General features: G+C 44.6%; 1 protein-coding gene and 1 pseudogene across 1 annotated transcript; both read right to left on the reverse strand.

Annotated features, from left to right (window-relative positions):
• Positions 1–3,278: 3,278 nt before the first annotated feature.
• Positions 3,279–10,058, reverse strand: LOC124635386. Its single transcript, XM_047171267.1, has 3 exons — positions 9,693–10,058; positions 3,640–3,986; positions 3,279–3,567 (listed from the first exon to the last, which is right to left on the reverse strand). The coding sequence occupies exons 1-3, from the start codon at positions 10,056–10,058 to the stop codon at positions 3,279–3,281; spliced, it is 1,002 nt and encodes a 333-aa protein (XP_047027223.1).
• LOC124635387 lies at positions 7,498–8,411 on the reverse strand (annotated as a pseudogene).
• Positions 10,059–17,654: the final 7,596 nt, after the last annotated feature.

The raw sequence follows: 17,654 nt of genomic DNA on the forward strand, positions 1-17,654 counted from the left end.
AGCAGGAATCATAGGGGGCAAATGCTCGTCAACTTCCTCGAACGTGAGGGGCTCTTTTTGATGAACTCTTTTTTCAAAAAGCAGCCCCAAAGGAAGTGGACGTGGCAAAGCCCCGACACTATGACTAAAAATGAGATTGACTTCATCATGACGAACAAGAAGCACATATTCAGAGACGTCTCCGTGATCAATAGGTTTAATACCGGTAGCGATCACCGACTTGTCCGAGGCTCTCTGAATATCAACTTTAAGGCTGAACGTTTCCGTCTGATGAAGGCCAGGCTCCGACCAACACTGCTCCAAACCATGACAGGATCTGAAACGTTCCAGTCAAATTTGGAGAACCGATTTGCCGCCGTGGAAACCACAACAGACGTTAACCAGAACCACGAAAATGTGGTTCGGATCCTCAGGGAGGAAGGTTCGAGATTCTGTAACATGCAGCGTAAGGGCAAGAAATCAAAACTTTCGGAAGAGACATTAGGGCTTATGAAGAGACGACGTGAAAACCCACCTGTCACTTCGTCAGCTAAGCGGGCTCTAAACCAAGAGATCAACAAGCACGTACGACGTGACCTCCGGTGCTCCAATACTCTTGACATTGAAAGAGCAATTGAGCTGAATCGGGGGTCAAAGGTGTTCGTACAATCTCTTGGAAGAAGCCACTTGACGAAGCTGACCACAACAAGTGGAGAAGTCGTTTCTTCGGTGCCCGCAGTCCTTTCGGAAGTGGAAAATTTCTATGGCCGGTTATACGCATCGCATGCATCTCGACCTGATCCCGGAAATGAGGATTCTAGAGCCACATTAACGCGCCATTTCACCGAAGACCTGCCAGAAGTCAGCAGTGGCGAAATCGAGATCGCTCTGAGACAGCTCAAAAATGGAAAAGCCCCTGGCGAGGATGGCATTACAACAGAGCTATTAAAAGCAGGAGGAAAGCCCGTACTGGGGGAGCTCCAGAAGCTTTTTAATGCCGTCCTGTTTGAAGGGAGAACTCCAGAGGCGTGGAGTAGGAGTGTTGTCGTCCTGTTCTTCAAAAAGGGAGACAAAACCCAGTTGAAGAACTATCGACCCATTTCCCTCCTAAGCCACGTCTATAAGCTGTTCTCAAGAGTGATCACGAACCGACTTGCGCGAAGACTCGACGAATTCCAACCACCGGAGCAGGCTGGGTTTCGGAGCGGATACGGCACCATAGACCACATCCACACAGTGCGGCAGATTATACAGAAGACCGAAGAGTATAATCAGCCCCTGTGTCTAGCATTTGTGGACTATGAGAAGGCCTTTGACTCGGTTGAAATCTGGTCTGTTCTGGAGTCCCTGCAGCGTTGTCAAGTAGATTGGCGATACATCCAAGTGATGAGATGTCTCTACGAAGCCGCTACAATGTCCGTCCAAGTACAAAATCAGCAAACAAGGCCCATACCGTTGCATCGAGGAGTGAGACAAGGGGATGTTATTTCCCCGAAACTGTTCACTAATGCAATGGAGGATATGTTCAAGACGCTGAACTGGAAAGGACGTGGCATCAACATCAATGGCGAACACATCTCTCACTTGCGATTTGCTGACGATATCGTCATCATGGCAGAAACGCTGCAGGACCTACAACAAATGCTGAACGACCTGGCTGAATCTTCTCTACGCATCGGCCTACGGATGAACTTGGACAAAACCAAGGTCATGTTCAATGAACATGTTCTACCGGAACCGATTGCGATACACGGTGCCGTTCTCGAAGTTGTTCGGAAATATGTATACCTCGGGCAGACATTGCAGTTAGGTAGAAACAACTTTGAGGACGAGGTGAATAGGAGAATTCAGTTGGGTTGGGCTGCATTTGGGAAGCTACGTCGAGTCCTAACATCGTCGATCCCACAGTGCCTAAAGACGAAAGTCTTCAATCAGTGCGTCCTACCTGTCATGACTTACGGAGCCGAAACGTGGACACTGACGGTACGGCTGGTCCACAAGTTTAAAGTCGCTCAGCGGGCTATGGAAAGGGCTATGCTTGGCATTTCTCTGAGGGATCGCATCAGAAATGAGGTAATCCGTCAGAGAACCAAGGTCATCGACATAGCCCACCGAATCAGCAAGCTGAAGTGGCAGTGGGCTGGCCATATTAGCCGAAGAACCGATAACCGTTGGGGTAAACGAGTTCTAGAGTGGAGACCACGCCTCGGCAAGCGTAGTGTAGGACGTCCTCAGGCACGGTGGAGTGATGACTTGCGCAAGACGGCTGGCAGGAGCTGGATGCGAGTAGCCGAAAATCGATCTCAGTGGCGTGCACTTGGAGAGGCCTATGTCCAGCAGTGGACTGCGATAGGCTGATGATGATGATATTACTCGGGAAACGAACCCGAGCCCTGCCGCCGAATAAAGGTTATGGCACATTATAGCGGCACCGCAACAGCACGGCTCCACACCAGCATTTAAGTTGTCATTCAATTTAGAGCATTAAATCGTGTATATTATAATATATTTCGTAATGTCAATATGAAAAAGCCAACGGCGAGCAGTCAGCGTGCTTGCCGCTTCCACACAACTCGACTCGCCGCCCGCGTGCTGCAAGCGAGCGGTCCTCATGCGTACAGCGCGCCGACGGCGTGCTAATTGCGCGCCGACTCCGAGCCGGCAGCGAAACAACGTCATTACGTCGTGTTCAATCATAACATCAATCATAATCATCTTAAAATAATATTGAGTTTGCGGTGACAGCAAGTTTACACCTCGCGGCCGGCGCGCCGACGGCGAGCGGACGGCGCGCCGACGGCGAGCGGACGGCGCGCCGACGGCGAGCTTACAGCGCGTGGTTGGCGCGCTGGCAGCTAGCCGTAGTCTTAATTCGAGGCGACGCCGTGCTGCAGCCGTGCTGTTGCGGTGCTGCTATAATGTGCCACAAGCTTAAATGTTACTACGTGCGCCAATTTCTGTAAAAATGCTATTAACCAGCTCGTGAGATAAGAAATTAAATATCGTTAGATATTATTTATTATAACGTTGGTATTATTGAAAATGTATAGCTACTTGCGTTGAGGAAATGGAAAAGCTCCTAAATTATAAATTAAGGGTAAAGGTTTTTGTAAATGTTTTGCTTTCGAGATCATTATAAAGAAAAATGGTATTCATGTTTATGTTCAGTGGGATTCCTATATTTTTATTAATTGAAGGATCCGAATTTTATTTGAGGTCAGCTAAAAGGAGAGAGGGGATCTTAAAAGTGATTATTTAATTAAATACTAGTAAAAACATGTATTAGAACAGTAATAACATCAGAGCAGATCGTTGTAACAGAGCTGGTAGGTGTCGCAGAGCATGCCGAGCTGCGCGGCGCGCACCTTGCCCAGGTCGTGCTCCAGGAACTGGTCGAGGCGCGCGCGCAGCCCCGGCGCGTGCGGGCGCGCGCGCAGCTGCGCCGCCACCGTGCGCCGCGCCGCCGCGCCCAGCGTGCGCAGCGCGTGCGCCAGCAGCTCGCGCCACAGCTGCTTCACCTCCTCCTGGTGCGCGCACGCGTCGCGCCCGGCGCGCTGCACGCGCTCCGCCGCCCACGCAGAGAACTTCCTGCAGCCATAACACCCTCATCAACTCACAGTATCTAACAAATGTCACCTTAATCCCTATCAGCAGCATTACCTGTATTCTTCAGTCATGTTGGTGTAGATAAGCTCAAAAAACTCTTTCTGCTTCTTGTGGACCACCTTAAACCGCCTGTCCCCCGCACGCGTCACTGCACTCGTCTCGTTTTCTTTTGACTCATCGTTTTTAATAATATCTTTCTTGCCTCCCTTTTTCGCACCTTTTTTCATATCTGGAGTGACTTCTTTTTTAGAGTATTTCTTTAGCTTGTCCCCCTTGTAATGACCCTTCGAACTGTCTTCTTCCTCGTGGCTGTCTCCCTTCGAACTGTCTTCTTCCTGCTGGCTCTCCCCCTTGCGCCGCGTCTCCACGCCGTTTATAAAGTCATTGGCTCGTACGAACACCTATAAAAAGAAACCTTAAAAACATCAACATCATCCATCAGCCTTTTTATTGTCACACTGCTGGGCGCAAGCATACTTCTGACACAGAGAAGGATTAAGCGTCAATCACCATGCTTGCGAAAGAACTTAAAACAAAGTTTTAACATAGTATTATGCAGGCATCTGGAGCGTCAATGAAAGGCAGCGATTAGCGACAGACTGGTTTATTGACCTAAAAGATTAAACTACCCACCACCTATATTTATTACATCTAAGAACGCCACACTTCTCCCTCACTAAGTTTTCGAATACATAAGTAATAGATTTTCAAACCAAGTAACTTAATTAATTTAACAATGACCGGCCACTTCGTTTGGCTCTGTGGTACGCTCGCACTGCTCGAGCAGACGCACCAGGCGGTGCCGGGGTTGGCGCTAAGTTAGGCTCAGGCGACACCGGCGCGGCCCCGGGCGGTGACTGCGTCTGCGGGGTGGGTTCCTGTCCCGTTACAACCGGTGCCTCCCCCGCTTCACCGTCACCGCTGGATGCGTCTTCAAACACCTCACCTTCGGCTCCCATCTCTACTACTTGCTGGGGATGCGGTTTCTGTTCTACGCCCGATAGACTCATTCGCGATAATGAGTATCTATTTTTACTAATTATCTGGTCGGCGTGACGACGCCATTCTAAACCCTTACCAATATCTACTGTATATGATACCGGACCCGTCTTTTTAACTACAGTTGCTTCCGTCCACTTTTCCCCCCTTGCTGAATAATTGCGAGCTAGCACTGCATCGCCAACCTTAAAATGTCTGTCAGTACCGGCATTACGTGCCACCTGCCGTTCCTGCTTGGCGCGCACCACGGCCGCGACATCCGGTCGTAGTACGTCCAGCCGACTACGCAGCCTCCGGCCTTGTAATGCCACTGCCGGAGACACTCCCGTTGTGGCGTGCTCGCAATTCCTATATTGGAAAAGAAATTTTGACAGCGCGGCGTTGACGTCTTCGTTTTCATATAGTGCTCGTTTTATAGCTTTTTTTACAGTTTTAACCGCGTTTTCGGCCGCGCCGTTTCCCTGGGGTCTATACGGAGCCGAAGTTGTGTGTTTGATACAATTATTTTCACAATATTGTTTAAATTCTTGAGACGAGAAAGGTGGTCCATTGTCAGTCACGAGCTGTGCTGGCAAACCGAACCGTGCAAAAATACTTCTAAAGACTTGAATGGTAGATAGTGCATTCGTACTACGCATTGGAACAGCCTCAATCCATTTGGAATGCGCGTCTACTATTATCAAATACCGCACTCCACCACAATCACCAAAGTCCGCGTGTACACGCTGCCACGGGTGCAATGGAAACTCCCACGGGTGAAGCTGCGCACGCGGTGGCGCGTCTCGCACCATACGACACGCCGTGCACGACCTACACACCTCCTCTATATCACTATCCAAACTAGCCCAATAAATATAATTCCGTGACAAGCTTTTCATTTTGTTTATGCCTAGATGGCCTTCATGGATTTCTTGTAATATTTTTTTTTGTAAGACGTACGGTACTACAATTCTATATTTATAAATTATACAACCCTGATTAACTACTAAATCCTGTTTCCTAGAAAAATACGGCTTTTCCGCCTCACAGCTCGGTACCGATGGCCAACCAAAAAGCACATAACCTTTAATCTTACATAATAACTTATCGCGTTCCGTCTCTTTAGCAACATCGGCACAATTAACAGGCAGTGAATCCTCCACTAAATATAAGTATTCTATAGTGTCAGCGAAGCGACCCTCCTGAGATAACGGTAGTCGCGACAAAGCATCAGCCGGACCGTTGTCCGCTGATCGAACGAATTCAATACGAAAATCATACGCAGCCAGACGTGCTGCCCATCTTTGTAAACGACTAGCAGCCGTCTGTGGGATGCCGCCCTTTTCCCCAAAAATATGCGTAAGCGGTTGGTGGTCAGTGCGCAGTGTAAATCGCCTCCCAAATAAATATTGGTGATGTTTTGTTACACCAAATAAGATAGCCAAAGCCTCTTTATCAAGTTGGCTATAATTGCGCTCGGATGCATTGAGTGTTCGCGAAACACAGCTGACTGGCCGTTCGCTGCCATCTGCGTAGCGGTGCGCCAGCACGGCACCCAGTCCATACGCGCTACTGTCTACCGACAGCACCAAGTCGCGCCCCTCCTCATAGTGTGCTAATACCCTCTCACTCAAGAGCGATCGCTTGGCCTCACTGAAAGCATTATCACAACCAGAGTCCCATTTCCAGCTAACATCTTTTTTTAATAAATTATGTAAGGGTTGTAGTAATGTGCTCAACCGGGGAATGAAACGACCATAATAATTTAACATTCCCAAAAAACTTTTAAGTTGCGATACATTCTCCGGTTTTGGCACGTTAGAAATAGCCTCGAGTTTTTGTGGATCCGGCCGCAAACCCTCCTTATTTATAATAAAGCCCAAATACTTAACCTCATCCTGTAGAAACCGGCATTTACTTAACTTTACAGTGAGTCCCATATTACGCAACCTTTCGAGTACAGCTCTCAGATTCTTAATATGTTCTAGCTTATTAGATCCCGTTACACAGATGTCGTCTAAAAATACCACGCACCCTGGCACTCCGCGCAGAGTTTCTTCCATTATTTTCTGAAATTTCTCTGGAATGCACGACAACCCATATGGGGTACGTCTGTATACATAAGTTCCCATATGTGTGGTTATGGCGGTATATACTTGTGAATCCTCTGATAAGAGGCACTGCTCGTACGCATGTTTCAAATCAATCTTAGTAAACTTTTCCCCCCCACTTAGGGTTGCAAACAATTCTTCTATACGTGGCAAAGGGTAATAATCTCTTTTTAGTTTTGGGTTAATTGTGATTTTGTAGTCTCCACAAATACGAATTTCGCCATTTTCTTTAACCACCGGTACGATAGGAGTCCCATAATCAGAATAATCTACGCGATATACGGAACCATCCGCCTCTAAACGTTCTAATTCTCTTTCAACTCGTGTGCGAAGCGCCAGTGGCACCGGCCGCGCTCTAACATAAACCGGTTCGTTATCAGACAGCTGTAGTCGAATGGGCTGCTTGCAAGTACCTAGCTTGTCACAAAATACTTCGGGGAACTCATTACGCAATTTATTTATAATATCATCATCAATAACCTCATTAAGTGTAATTTGTGTTATTTTTAAAGTACGCATCCATTCCCGTCCCAATAACGGGCGTGCCCCCTTTCTGATAACATAAAGACGCAAACCTTTAGCACTTACTAGACCTAAATTAACATTAACTTCAATGTAGCCTAATGATTCAATCCGTGAACCTGAATAACAACGTAATATTAAATTATCTGAAGTGATTTCTTTATGTGAAAACATACGTTGATACATTTCTTCACTGATAGCCGAGATACGACTACCCGTGTCAATTTCAAATTCGACATTCGTATTGTCCACCGATAGTTTAATAAAATATGGTCTGTTACCTTGAGCCGCCACTTCTATATTGAACATACCATCATCCGACTCCTCACTGAGATAATTTTGTCGGCCACTTTGATCACTCACTAGCTTGCACATCACTTTAAGATGCCCGCGTTTGCCACACACATCACAATTGTAATTTTTGAATCTGCACCTATCAGCCATGTGCGCCTTGCCACAGCGCCAGCAGGTCCGCGCGCGCGAGCCCGAGGCTTCCGCGCCGTTCCCACCTGCCCCTGCGCTGCTGGTGTTCGCACCCGTGCTGCCTGTGCCTGCGCCAGGACCTCGTGGCGGACGACCGCGCCCGCGCGAGCCCCCTTGGCCGCCGCGCGCGTAGTGCAGGCCCTCGCCCGCCTCCCCGCTCGCTGTCCCCGATGAGTCCGTCCCTGCCGTCGCTGCCGTGGTGCCACTCACTTCCGCATGTTTCTCTGCAGCCTCTAGCGCCAAAGCTAGCTCCACCGCTTCCTTATATTCAATTTTCTTCTCCGCAAAGATCCTCGAACGCATCACGTCATTAGATAGTCCCGACACAAATTGATCACGTAGATTCTCTTGTAACGTTGAACATGACTGACACTTGCCAAAGTTACATGTAGACGCTAGATGTTTTAAAGCTTGAAGATACTCTGTGAGTGATTCACCAACACGTTGTCGCCGCAATCTAAAAATATGGCGTTCGGCAATTTCTGAGCGTTGTGGTTCGAAATGTCCTTTGACTAATTCCACTAACTCATCATACTTTTTCGTCTCCGGGAAATCAGGTGAACACAAATCACACATCAACGCGTACGTTTCTTCGCCCACTACCGTAATTAACAAGGACACCTTCAGATCATCTTCAACTTCATTTAGTTTTATGTATTGGTTGACTCGACGTATATACGCGGGCCACTGTTTGGAATTTAAGTTAAATGGTTCAATTTTTCCAATCGGCATTTTTGTAGTCCTAAAATCACTAGTAACACGCGTAATAGGATTCCAAATTAGCTCGTCGCCAATGGAGCGTCAATGAAAGGCAGCGATTAGCGACAGACTGGTTTATTGACCTAAAAGATTAAACTACCCACCACCTATATTTATTACATCTAAGAACGCCACAGCATCAATATCACGGCATTCACTCGAAGTCTTCGCTCAGCAATCGATTAAATTAATTTTACAACATTCCACTTGGTTCAGGATGTTGGTTCAAAATATGAGCAAACTAATCCCGACCAGTATCAATCAACGTAATGTTCAAACAAACCGTGATTGGTTCGCTGGATAAATCTAGATTATACTGCAGATAAACTCGCTAGCTACTGAAAGATAAATCTCTGCGCGGAACTGTTCCACTCACAATTTTACTAACAAGTATTTTAAATTGAAAGTTACCAGTGCCAAAGTAAGTATTGGGTTTATTTCTTGTGTAGGTATCGATAAAATAGCTCGTATTTACTTCCCGTGCTGACTTTATACTGATTTAATAAAACTAAACTAGGTAATAATGATAAGTACTGCAAACCTCTCCTACCTCTTTATGCTGTGCCCTACCGGGTCCATGTTGTTTCTAATGGTACGTTCACACGCGCGCGTTCAAATCGACATTCAACGGGCACAGTCACGTTTACGAGCGTGTAAACGGTACGCCCGAGCCCGTGAACGCGCCCGTGCCCGTGAATGCCGCGAATCGGTCGAGTGTCGGTTTTTTGGCAAAGTTCAAAGGATGAATGTGCGGGCGCCCGGCGACTGTTTACACGCGCGCGGGCAGTCAGTCTCTCCTGCGCTTTCGTGACGATTAAACGTTCTAAGAAAGTCGCTACGATCGGAGATTACAACATGGCGGAATGGTTAACGTCGTTCATCATTTTGATTCTTTTTCCAATAAAAATAAGTTAAGCCAAAGGCTATGACAGCAACAACACCGAGATCCTCGCTGCTCGCCATTCTTGCACTGACTGACACGACGGAGCGCGTGTGAACAGCTTGAATGTCCGCCTGCCCGCGACGGGCTGCACGCCGCGCAGCACGCCAGGCAGCCCGCCGGGCTGCGCGGCGCGCGTGTGAACGTAGCATAATATATTGTTTAAACTTTATAAAAATAACACCTGTATTACATATGGAACGCAAATAAAGAATTGGATTGAATTGAATTGAATATACGACATTCTATAGTTTGATTTAATCGAAGAATACGCTTCTGAAATGTATTACTGGGTGATGCAAAGAATGGCTTGCCTTAGTGAGCTCGTTCATCATGTTGCTGAGCAGCGCGTTGACTTGTTCCTTCTCGGGGTACTGGTAGAGGCACTCGACCTCCGGCGCCGCGGTCATGTTGAGGTTGGTCTGCAGCAGCTTGAGCGCCAGGTCGTGCGCCTGGCTGGCGGGCGCCTCCCAGCCGACGCGGAACCAGCGCGGGCGGCCCCGGCTCTCGTTGGCGAGGTGCAGCTCCAGCGCCAGGTCGCCCTCCACGCGCACGTCCAGGCACGCCGCCGCCTGCAGCAGCGCCAGCCCCACCGCCAGCATCGTGTGCTCGCTCATACATACTAACCGCTCACATCTGTCTGTGTGTCTGGCGCTATATCCATCTACTTTGTAACTCATTTACTGCTACTCTGTAACTCTGGGGATATTTTCATTATGAGGTAGTTTGTTTGTTCGAAGCTCGCCAACATTTTTAGCAAATAACCTCCGGCCGGCAATAAAAGAAGCAGTATGTTCAGTGAAATGAAAAGCTCTGAATGTAACGCAGTGTTCTGACAAACAGCCGCGGCATGGGATGCATGTAACGCGCTCTTTATTAACCTTTGCACATGTGAATGTTAGGGAACACGGTAAAATGCGGTGGCTTTTAATGTGTTTGTTACTTTGTTGCTTTGTTTAGAGAGGCACATTCAGATTGAGCCATTTTCCAAACATATAACTTTATTCAAAATTTAAAGTAATGGTCGCCTGGTGAATGTCAGGGGACAAAACTAGAGCACTACATACTTAAGTTTTAATATAAAGCCGACCGATAACATGAAACGGCAGCGATAAGATGTTATAGTGAAATAAATGTTTATAGCGCGGGTAGATTGCGTCCGACGGCGCGGCGGCGGCCACTCGACGGCCACGCGGCAGCCACGCGGCGTGTGCGCGTCACGCGGCCGACACGCCCGCCGCACATGCCGCTAATAACGCGACCACACGTTTAATACGTTATTGCAACCTCGCAGATATTGGCCGCTCAAAGTTTTAAGCATCACATTACTTGGATGTGGATAGATATTCTCGGTGCTTATGAACGAGATAAAGGACGGTGCAAGTGCACACTTAAGTATTTGATCAGTCAATAAACAACGATGCACGCGAAAGTATGTGAGCGTATTGATCGTCGCCGCGAGACGTGGACTAATGCCACGTCCGCGCGCTCTCATGTGCGCGACTCACCACCACCGCTGTATACTACGAGCATTCACTCTAAAACTTACACGAATCGACAAATATTTTTACTGATGATGATTAGTAGTAACATTAGGTGGCTGTACTAAATCGTCATAGTCAAAACAAACTGCCAAGGTACTAGGTGAAACATCTTAACTAACGAAGTGAAAAGGCATAATAATTTGAACAATCATCGTTGGGGGACTGTCCAATGAAAAACTCACTTATTTAGTTAGAAGGGCTTACAAACGATATAGTTTTACGAGCAGATGTGGGTTCTTTGGTAGATTATTTTTACGATTCGAGTTCTTGATTTCTTGGTGAAGTTTAATGAAATTAAAATTATAAAAAGAATTAATTAATTCCATTTGTATATACCTATTAATATGTATTTCAATAGGTGTACGGAGTAGTGAGTAGCGGACAAGCAATCGGTCAGTTGTCAGAACTAGTTAGTCGGCAATATGTACTGGTGTGAGTAGGTACAGTGTTACAGCGCGTGTTCGCAGTCAGGCGCGGCTGGTTACGTCACACTACTTGCGACGCGTGAGATCATCCGCGGATACTCCACTACTTTGTTTATCCGCCGCGAGCTGTCGCTCACTCAGCTCACAAGGCCGCGCGGGTGCTCTTCAGGGTCTGCTCTGAAATAAAACAATCTTCACGCAACAATCTTTTGGATTTATGAAGTTTCGTTTTATTTTCAGAATGACTTGACTTTGACGTTCATAAGTGCTTGTAAATGCCTGAAATAAAAGATTTGACTTTGACTTAAAAGAAAATGTATGATATGGTAATTTACTGAGATAATATTCAGTTTGGTGTAACTAGACAACACACAGTGTGCACGTCACAGCTTCATCTCGTTACTTGCGGAGATAATGATCGAACACGATCACACTGTCACAGTCGAGCGACACACGCTCTCATGTTAGAGGCAGTAAGCACTGCTGCACATAGTGATGTCATTACTACCAGTACAAAAACGTTACTAATTATGTACTAAAACATTCCTCGAGAATCACGCTAGTAGATTGATGCATTCGTGTTTGAGTTTATAGCAAAAAGACAGACGCAGTGGGGGAATTTGTCTTATGTACAGATTGATAAATAATTAATTTAATCAAAGGTTTTATTTATAGCATATAGTGAGTGTGGACTGGCACGTGACGTCACACGCTGTGGCGCGACTTGAATTCACTCTGGCGTTTGATTGAACCAAAGACTATAAAACCACTTGACTGCGCATACAGTGCCCCGACGACGCTCGCCAAACGTTTGCGATTTTGCGCGTAATAAGTCTACGATCAGTACGATCCTTTAGTAGCGACCAAGTCTATGACCTGCGAACACGCTAAATTATTGAGGATTTTATTTAGTAAAAAAATTTAAAAAATGCCTACATGCGCGATGAAATGGTGCGGGAAACAATCTAGGGCATCTAGTTACAAAAAAGATGGCATTGGCAAGTATGAATACCAAAATTAGGCTTTGATTTAATTATATTACGAAATACCACAGGGGTCTATTTAAATTGGTGGTTGGTGAATCGCGCTCACGCACGTTGATGTCTTTTGGGAAAGTCCCTTTCTTTCATTAAGAAATTCTAATACGTCCATCTCTTTCTTGCCCTTTGTATTGATATCGATGAAATTTGGGCTGTTACCTTTAAGGATGAAATTGATATCGATAATAGTAAAACATTAATTAAAAAATATGTTTTATTTTGGCTAATGAGTTAATTAACTGACCATAGCGACGTTAGAGGCAGCTGTTCCTGGTGCCTCCACAAATTACTTTTAATGTAATCGAAAGAAGATTTTTGAAGATTCCAGAAATAAAAGAGAAGTGGATATACATATACTATCCATGGGGAAAATTGGACCCCAACAAGTAAATATGTAGACGCTCGATTTATCGTTTTTTACCAAAAACAATCAGGACCCTAAAACATTAATTCGAAAAACTTATGCTAAATTAATGCATTTTAAGAATCAATAATTTTCTTGTACGGAGTTCTTTTTTGTAATAGACTGATTTTTATTAAATATTCTTATACGATTTTTATTGAGTATTTATTACTACGATGAAATACATTTTATCGATATTCGGCTGAAAATTCACATACATGAGGGAGCACATAGAGGACTACGAGGGTTAGTAAAAGCAGAGTACATAAGTACCTAAATAAGAAGAACTAATTGTGATTTCACGAGAAAATTGGAGTTGCGGGCTCAGTGCCACTACTGAGGAGATAAGAATTTAATTATACTTAAAAGCTTTTGATATTTTTTTTCTTAGTAGGCACTGAAAACATGCATTTATAAAATAAATAAAACTTAGGTACATACTTAATACAAAAATATTTATGGACCGAAAATTCAGAACAAGTCATTTACAGAACCTTCAAAAAATATTGATTTCCGTACATGAAGGGCTTCTTGGGATGCGGCGAACTCGTGGGAAACAACTAGTGCATGAGATTATCTAGCTAGGTGCTGCATGTACGGGGAGCCGCGAGTTTATCACGTTTGCGCGGAGGCTGCGGCGGCGGCGGCGTGCGCAACGTCGCAAATCACATTTGTAGCGACGCGACACGACGTGACGCGACGCGACCCGACAAATAAATCGCTTCGATGGTGTAACACTCTGCTGCAACCTTTTTATTTCTATCTTGCTGAAAATCGCAGTGGTTCATGAACTCGAATATATTTTGTTGTTTTTGGGGTTAAGCCGCTCTCATATTATTCGAAATGTCAAAGTGTCATTCCTAGTTTTATGTTTATTTTCAATATGTTTTCTCGAGCACGATTTACGCGTATGACAGCTTCTGGCAATACTTTATTGTTTTTATTCAGTTACCTGTTGTACGCTTTTCATTATATCTGAAAGGACAATGCTATTCTTTGTATGGAAGTTGGGCTCAAGAGTTGCCCACAGTAACTGCATAGTGTATTATGTTCCATAGGCTTATAATAGGTCCCAGACCGAAATATTTCGAAATCTATCCCAGGAGTGCTGAGAAAAACTGGTTTGACTCTTATTCAATACTACGAAAAATATGCTTACGAACTCTTAACTATTCCACTTTTATTACCTTAATTGAAATGCATTATAATATTAATCGACAAATACGAGGTATTGAACGAGATTTTTTTTTACCGACTTCAAAAAATGGAGGAGTTTCTCAGTTCGTTTGTATTCTTTTTACGTAAGTACGTGCATAACTCCGTCGTTTACCAACCGATTTAAACAATCATTTTATTGTTTAAAAGGATTTACTTTCCAAATAGTTCCAGGGTCCAGGGTCTGGTGATAGAAACCTTAAAACATTATGGAACTCTCGGAAATTGTAAGCACATATCGAATAAAAACTTGTCATTCGGGTATATGTCTCCGACACCACAAAACTGTGGAGGTTAAGACCTGACCTGACGATGGAGACGACAGTGAGACGAGGGAACTCCTCAACGGTATCTATTTACTACCTCGTGTTTGAGCTTATTTTATTCGTCTTGATAAGATTTTTCCATTGCCATTAAGGATTTGCATGACGCTACTCGAACTTAGGACTGATTGTGGTAGATAGAGACTGAAAAGCAAGAGAAACAACAATTACCTTTAAACGTCTATTTCTGTTTTTTTTTTATCCTGTTAACAGTAAAACCACTATCTATCTGAATGTTATTTCAAGAAAAGAGGTTGTTAGGTTTGTGGCTGCTTAAAATGGCTTGCTAACAATGGCTGGCTAACATTAGAACTGGTTTTTCTCGGGACCTCTTGGACCGATTTCAAAAATATTTGTATTCCGTCTTAAGAGTGAAGTAAAAAACCTATTTTAACCATTCCCACTACTGGGCAAATGGCTTGGGCTTCATAAACTGACTGTTCAAGTTGGACATTAGAACCGGGTTTTCTCGGAACCTCTGGGACCGATTTCAAAAATATTTGGATTCCGTCTTAAGAGTGAAGTAAAGAACCTATTCTAACCATTCCCACTACTGGGCAAATGGCTTGGGCTTTATAAAGTAACTGTTCAAGTTTAACATTTGAACCGGTTTTTCTCGGGACCTCTGGGACCGATTTCCAAAATATTTGGATTTCGTGTTAACAGTGCAGCAAAGAACCTATTTCGACCACTTTCACTACTGGGCAAATGGCTCAGGCTTTGTTAAGTGACTATCTATGGAGAACATTTGAACCGGTTTTTCTCGGGACCTCTGGGACCGACTTCAAAAATATTTGGATTTCGTGTTCAGAGTGCACTATGGAACCTATTTTAATAATTCCCACTACTGGGCAAATGGCTTGGGCTTTATTAATTGACTGTTCAAGTTTGACATTAGAACCAGTTTTTCTCGGGACTTCTGGGACCGATTTCCAAAATATTTGGATTTCGTGATAACAGTGAAGTAAAGAACCTATTCTAACCATTCCCACTACTGGGCAAATGGCTCAGGCTTTGTTAAGTGACTATCTATGGAGAACATTTGAACCGGTTTTTCTCGGGACCTCTGGGACCGATTTCAAAAATATTTGGATTTCGTGTTCAGAGTGCACTATGGAACCAGCTGAAACTACTCCCACTGCTGGGCAAACTTTGAGCCCACACCCTGGCATTGTCCTTTGATCTTATTCTATTATTTTTCTATTTTAGTTGTAAGTAGGGCTGTCATCACGAATTTCGCCAAACCAGGACAAATATTAAAAATACCCGGACATTTTACGTAAATCGCATTTTTTTCCCGAACGAGTACGATTTTTTTTAAACAAAATAATACCTAATTTGTAATCCATTTATTATTAACATATGCTTAAATTAAATGAGGTGCTTCCTTATATGAAAAGTGTATGAAGGGTTTTCCCCGGACACTTCTTGAAACCCCGCCCGGACGGCCCCCGGACGGCCTCCAAACGAGGACAAATCCGGGGAAACCCGGACGGATGGCAGCCCTAGTTGTAAGCAGCTGATACCTACGTTTTGTCGAACCTTTAGGAATTGATAAGAAAGGACAAGGAAAGTACGTAGTGTGTGTGTGTGTGGGAGTAATTCTCAGTGGATTTACAGCTGAGTGAGGGTTGTGAGCAATCGGCTGAACGCCGCTGACGGACGGGCGCCATGTGTTCGCGCACAGTAGCGCAGCCAGTCAAATAGCCGTGTATGACCTCGATCAACTAGCCGCTGTTCCTAGGTACCAAATGTTACAAGTCATTCTCATATTAAGTACATCTACATTTGGTGTAGCAGATATTTCATCAAATATTGAAATGAATGTGTGTGTAGAGACAGAATTTCCGCTACATTTCCGACATGCGTTGTAATTGTACTTACATTAAGTGTATCTCGCTATTTATGCGTAATTCCTCAGTCGGCTTTGTGTAAAATCGTCGGATAACGAGGTGATAGCTTATTCACGGCGGGAAGCCACGCACCGCACTCAAACAGCTCCAATTTATTAAGAGATTAATTATTCTAAATCGCTCCACTATTAACTGTACGCAGCGTATTACATGGTTGTAAGCGTTACATGCGTCTCGAGGTACGTTAGAGTGCTGTGTACAGGGCGCACCGCGCGGCGCACTTATGTATCATTGATACTTGCTGGATGGATGGCATAGTGGACTTTTTTTTTACCGACGTCAAAAATCATCAAATGCCCCTCCCTCTGTGGGTTAGCAGCGGTGAGGGATTGTCAGACTCTTACTGACTAAAAACCGTCGTGTTCCGTCATAGGCCTTTTATGTACCAGGGCCGCGGTATCTCTTTCGAACAACTCGCAGATGGCATATTGGACTACGTTAGACTTTATTGAGTACGGCGTCAGGAATATCAGTCAGTCTGTTTGAATAATTGTGCAAGTTGTACCCCTCACTGGTCAGACGGGAATATTGATCGATAGCGAGTGTTTCTATCTCCGGCGCTCGTGCGGCCCTGCAGTAGCGTGCGGCGTACGTGCGGCAGTCGTGCGGCAGACGTGCAGCGTGCGTGCGGCGTGACGTCACGTGACGCGTGTAGTGCGTGCTTTATGAAGCGCTTTATTGTTATGTCGCTGTTTGGGGTTCATGTCTGATGGTATAGTTGGCCGTTATTCCTTTATTGGACTGTTTTTATCTTGGCTACATTGGTTTTATGCCCTGAACGGTTGTTTAGAGACGTGCTCTTGTATGTAGTTGACGGTCAAATATTCTATATTTATATGTTACGCATACATTCGTATCCATTAATTGTTATCATAATTTTGTTTTATCTCAATTAAAGAAATACAACAATTTCTAAATCAGATACTGGACTTAAAAAAGGAAAGAAACATATGCGCCTAATTTATTTAATTATTTGTTTTTATACTCAAGGGTTTGGAGTAACATCACAATATTATTACATAAGCTGTAAGCACACGTCCCGGCGCCTGTTAATAACAGATAAATTGCGTTTTATTATTGCCAACGGCGATACCTCTTATTCAGTTAATACTGGCAAACACTTGAACAAATATTTTGTTTTTATCGATAAAATTATACCGTAGTTGAGTTCACATAATACACTCGTACATTGTTATGCTCAGAAGAGGAAATTGTATAGTGATCCATGATCCCTGGCATCGACCGCCGCGCACTAGCGGCAGAGGCTTGCGAGCGCATTGCTATTGACTAGATAGATTGTAATTATTTATTACGGAGCGCCTTGCGGCTATCAATACATTTTAAATGCCATGTGACATGATGTATTAATGAAACATGTATTAATTTACATTTGCACATACATTACATACATGT

This window comes from Helicoverpa zea, chromosome 12 (genome assembly GCF_022581195.2).
Source record: "Helicoverpa zea isolate HzStark_Cry1AcR chromosome 12, ilHelZeax1.1, whole genome shotgun sequence".
NCBI lineage: Eukaryota > Metazoa > Arthropoda > Insecta > Lepidoptera > Noctuidae > Helicoverpa > Helicoverpa zea.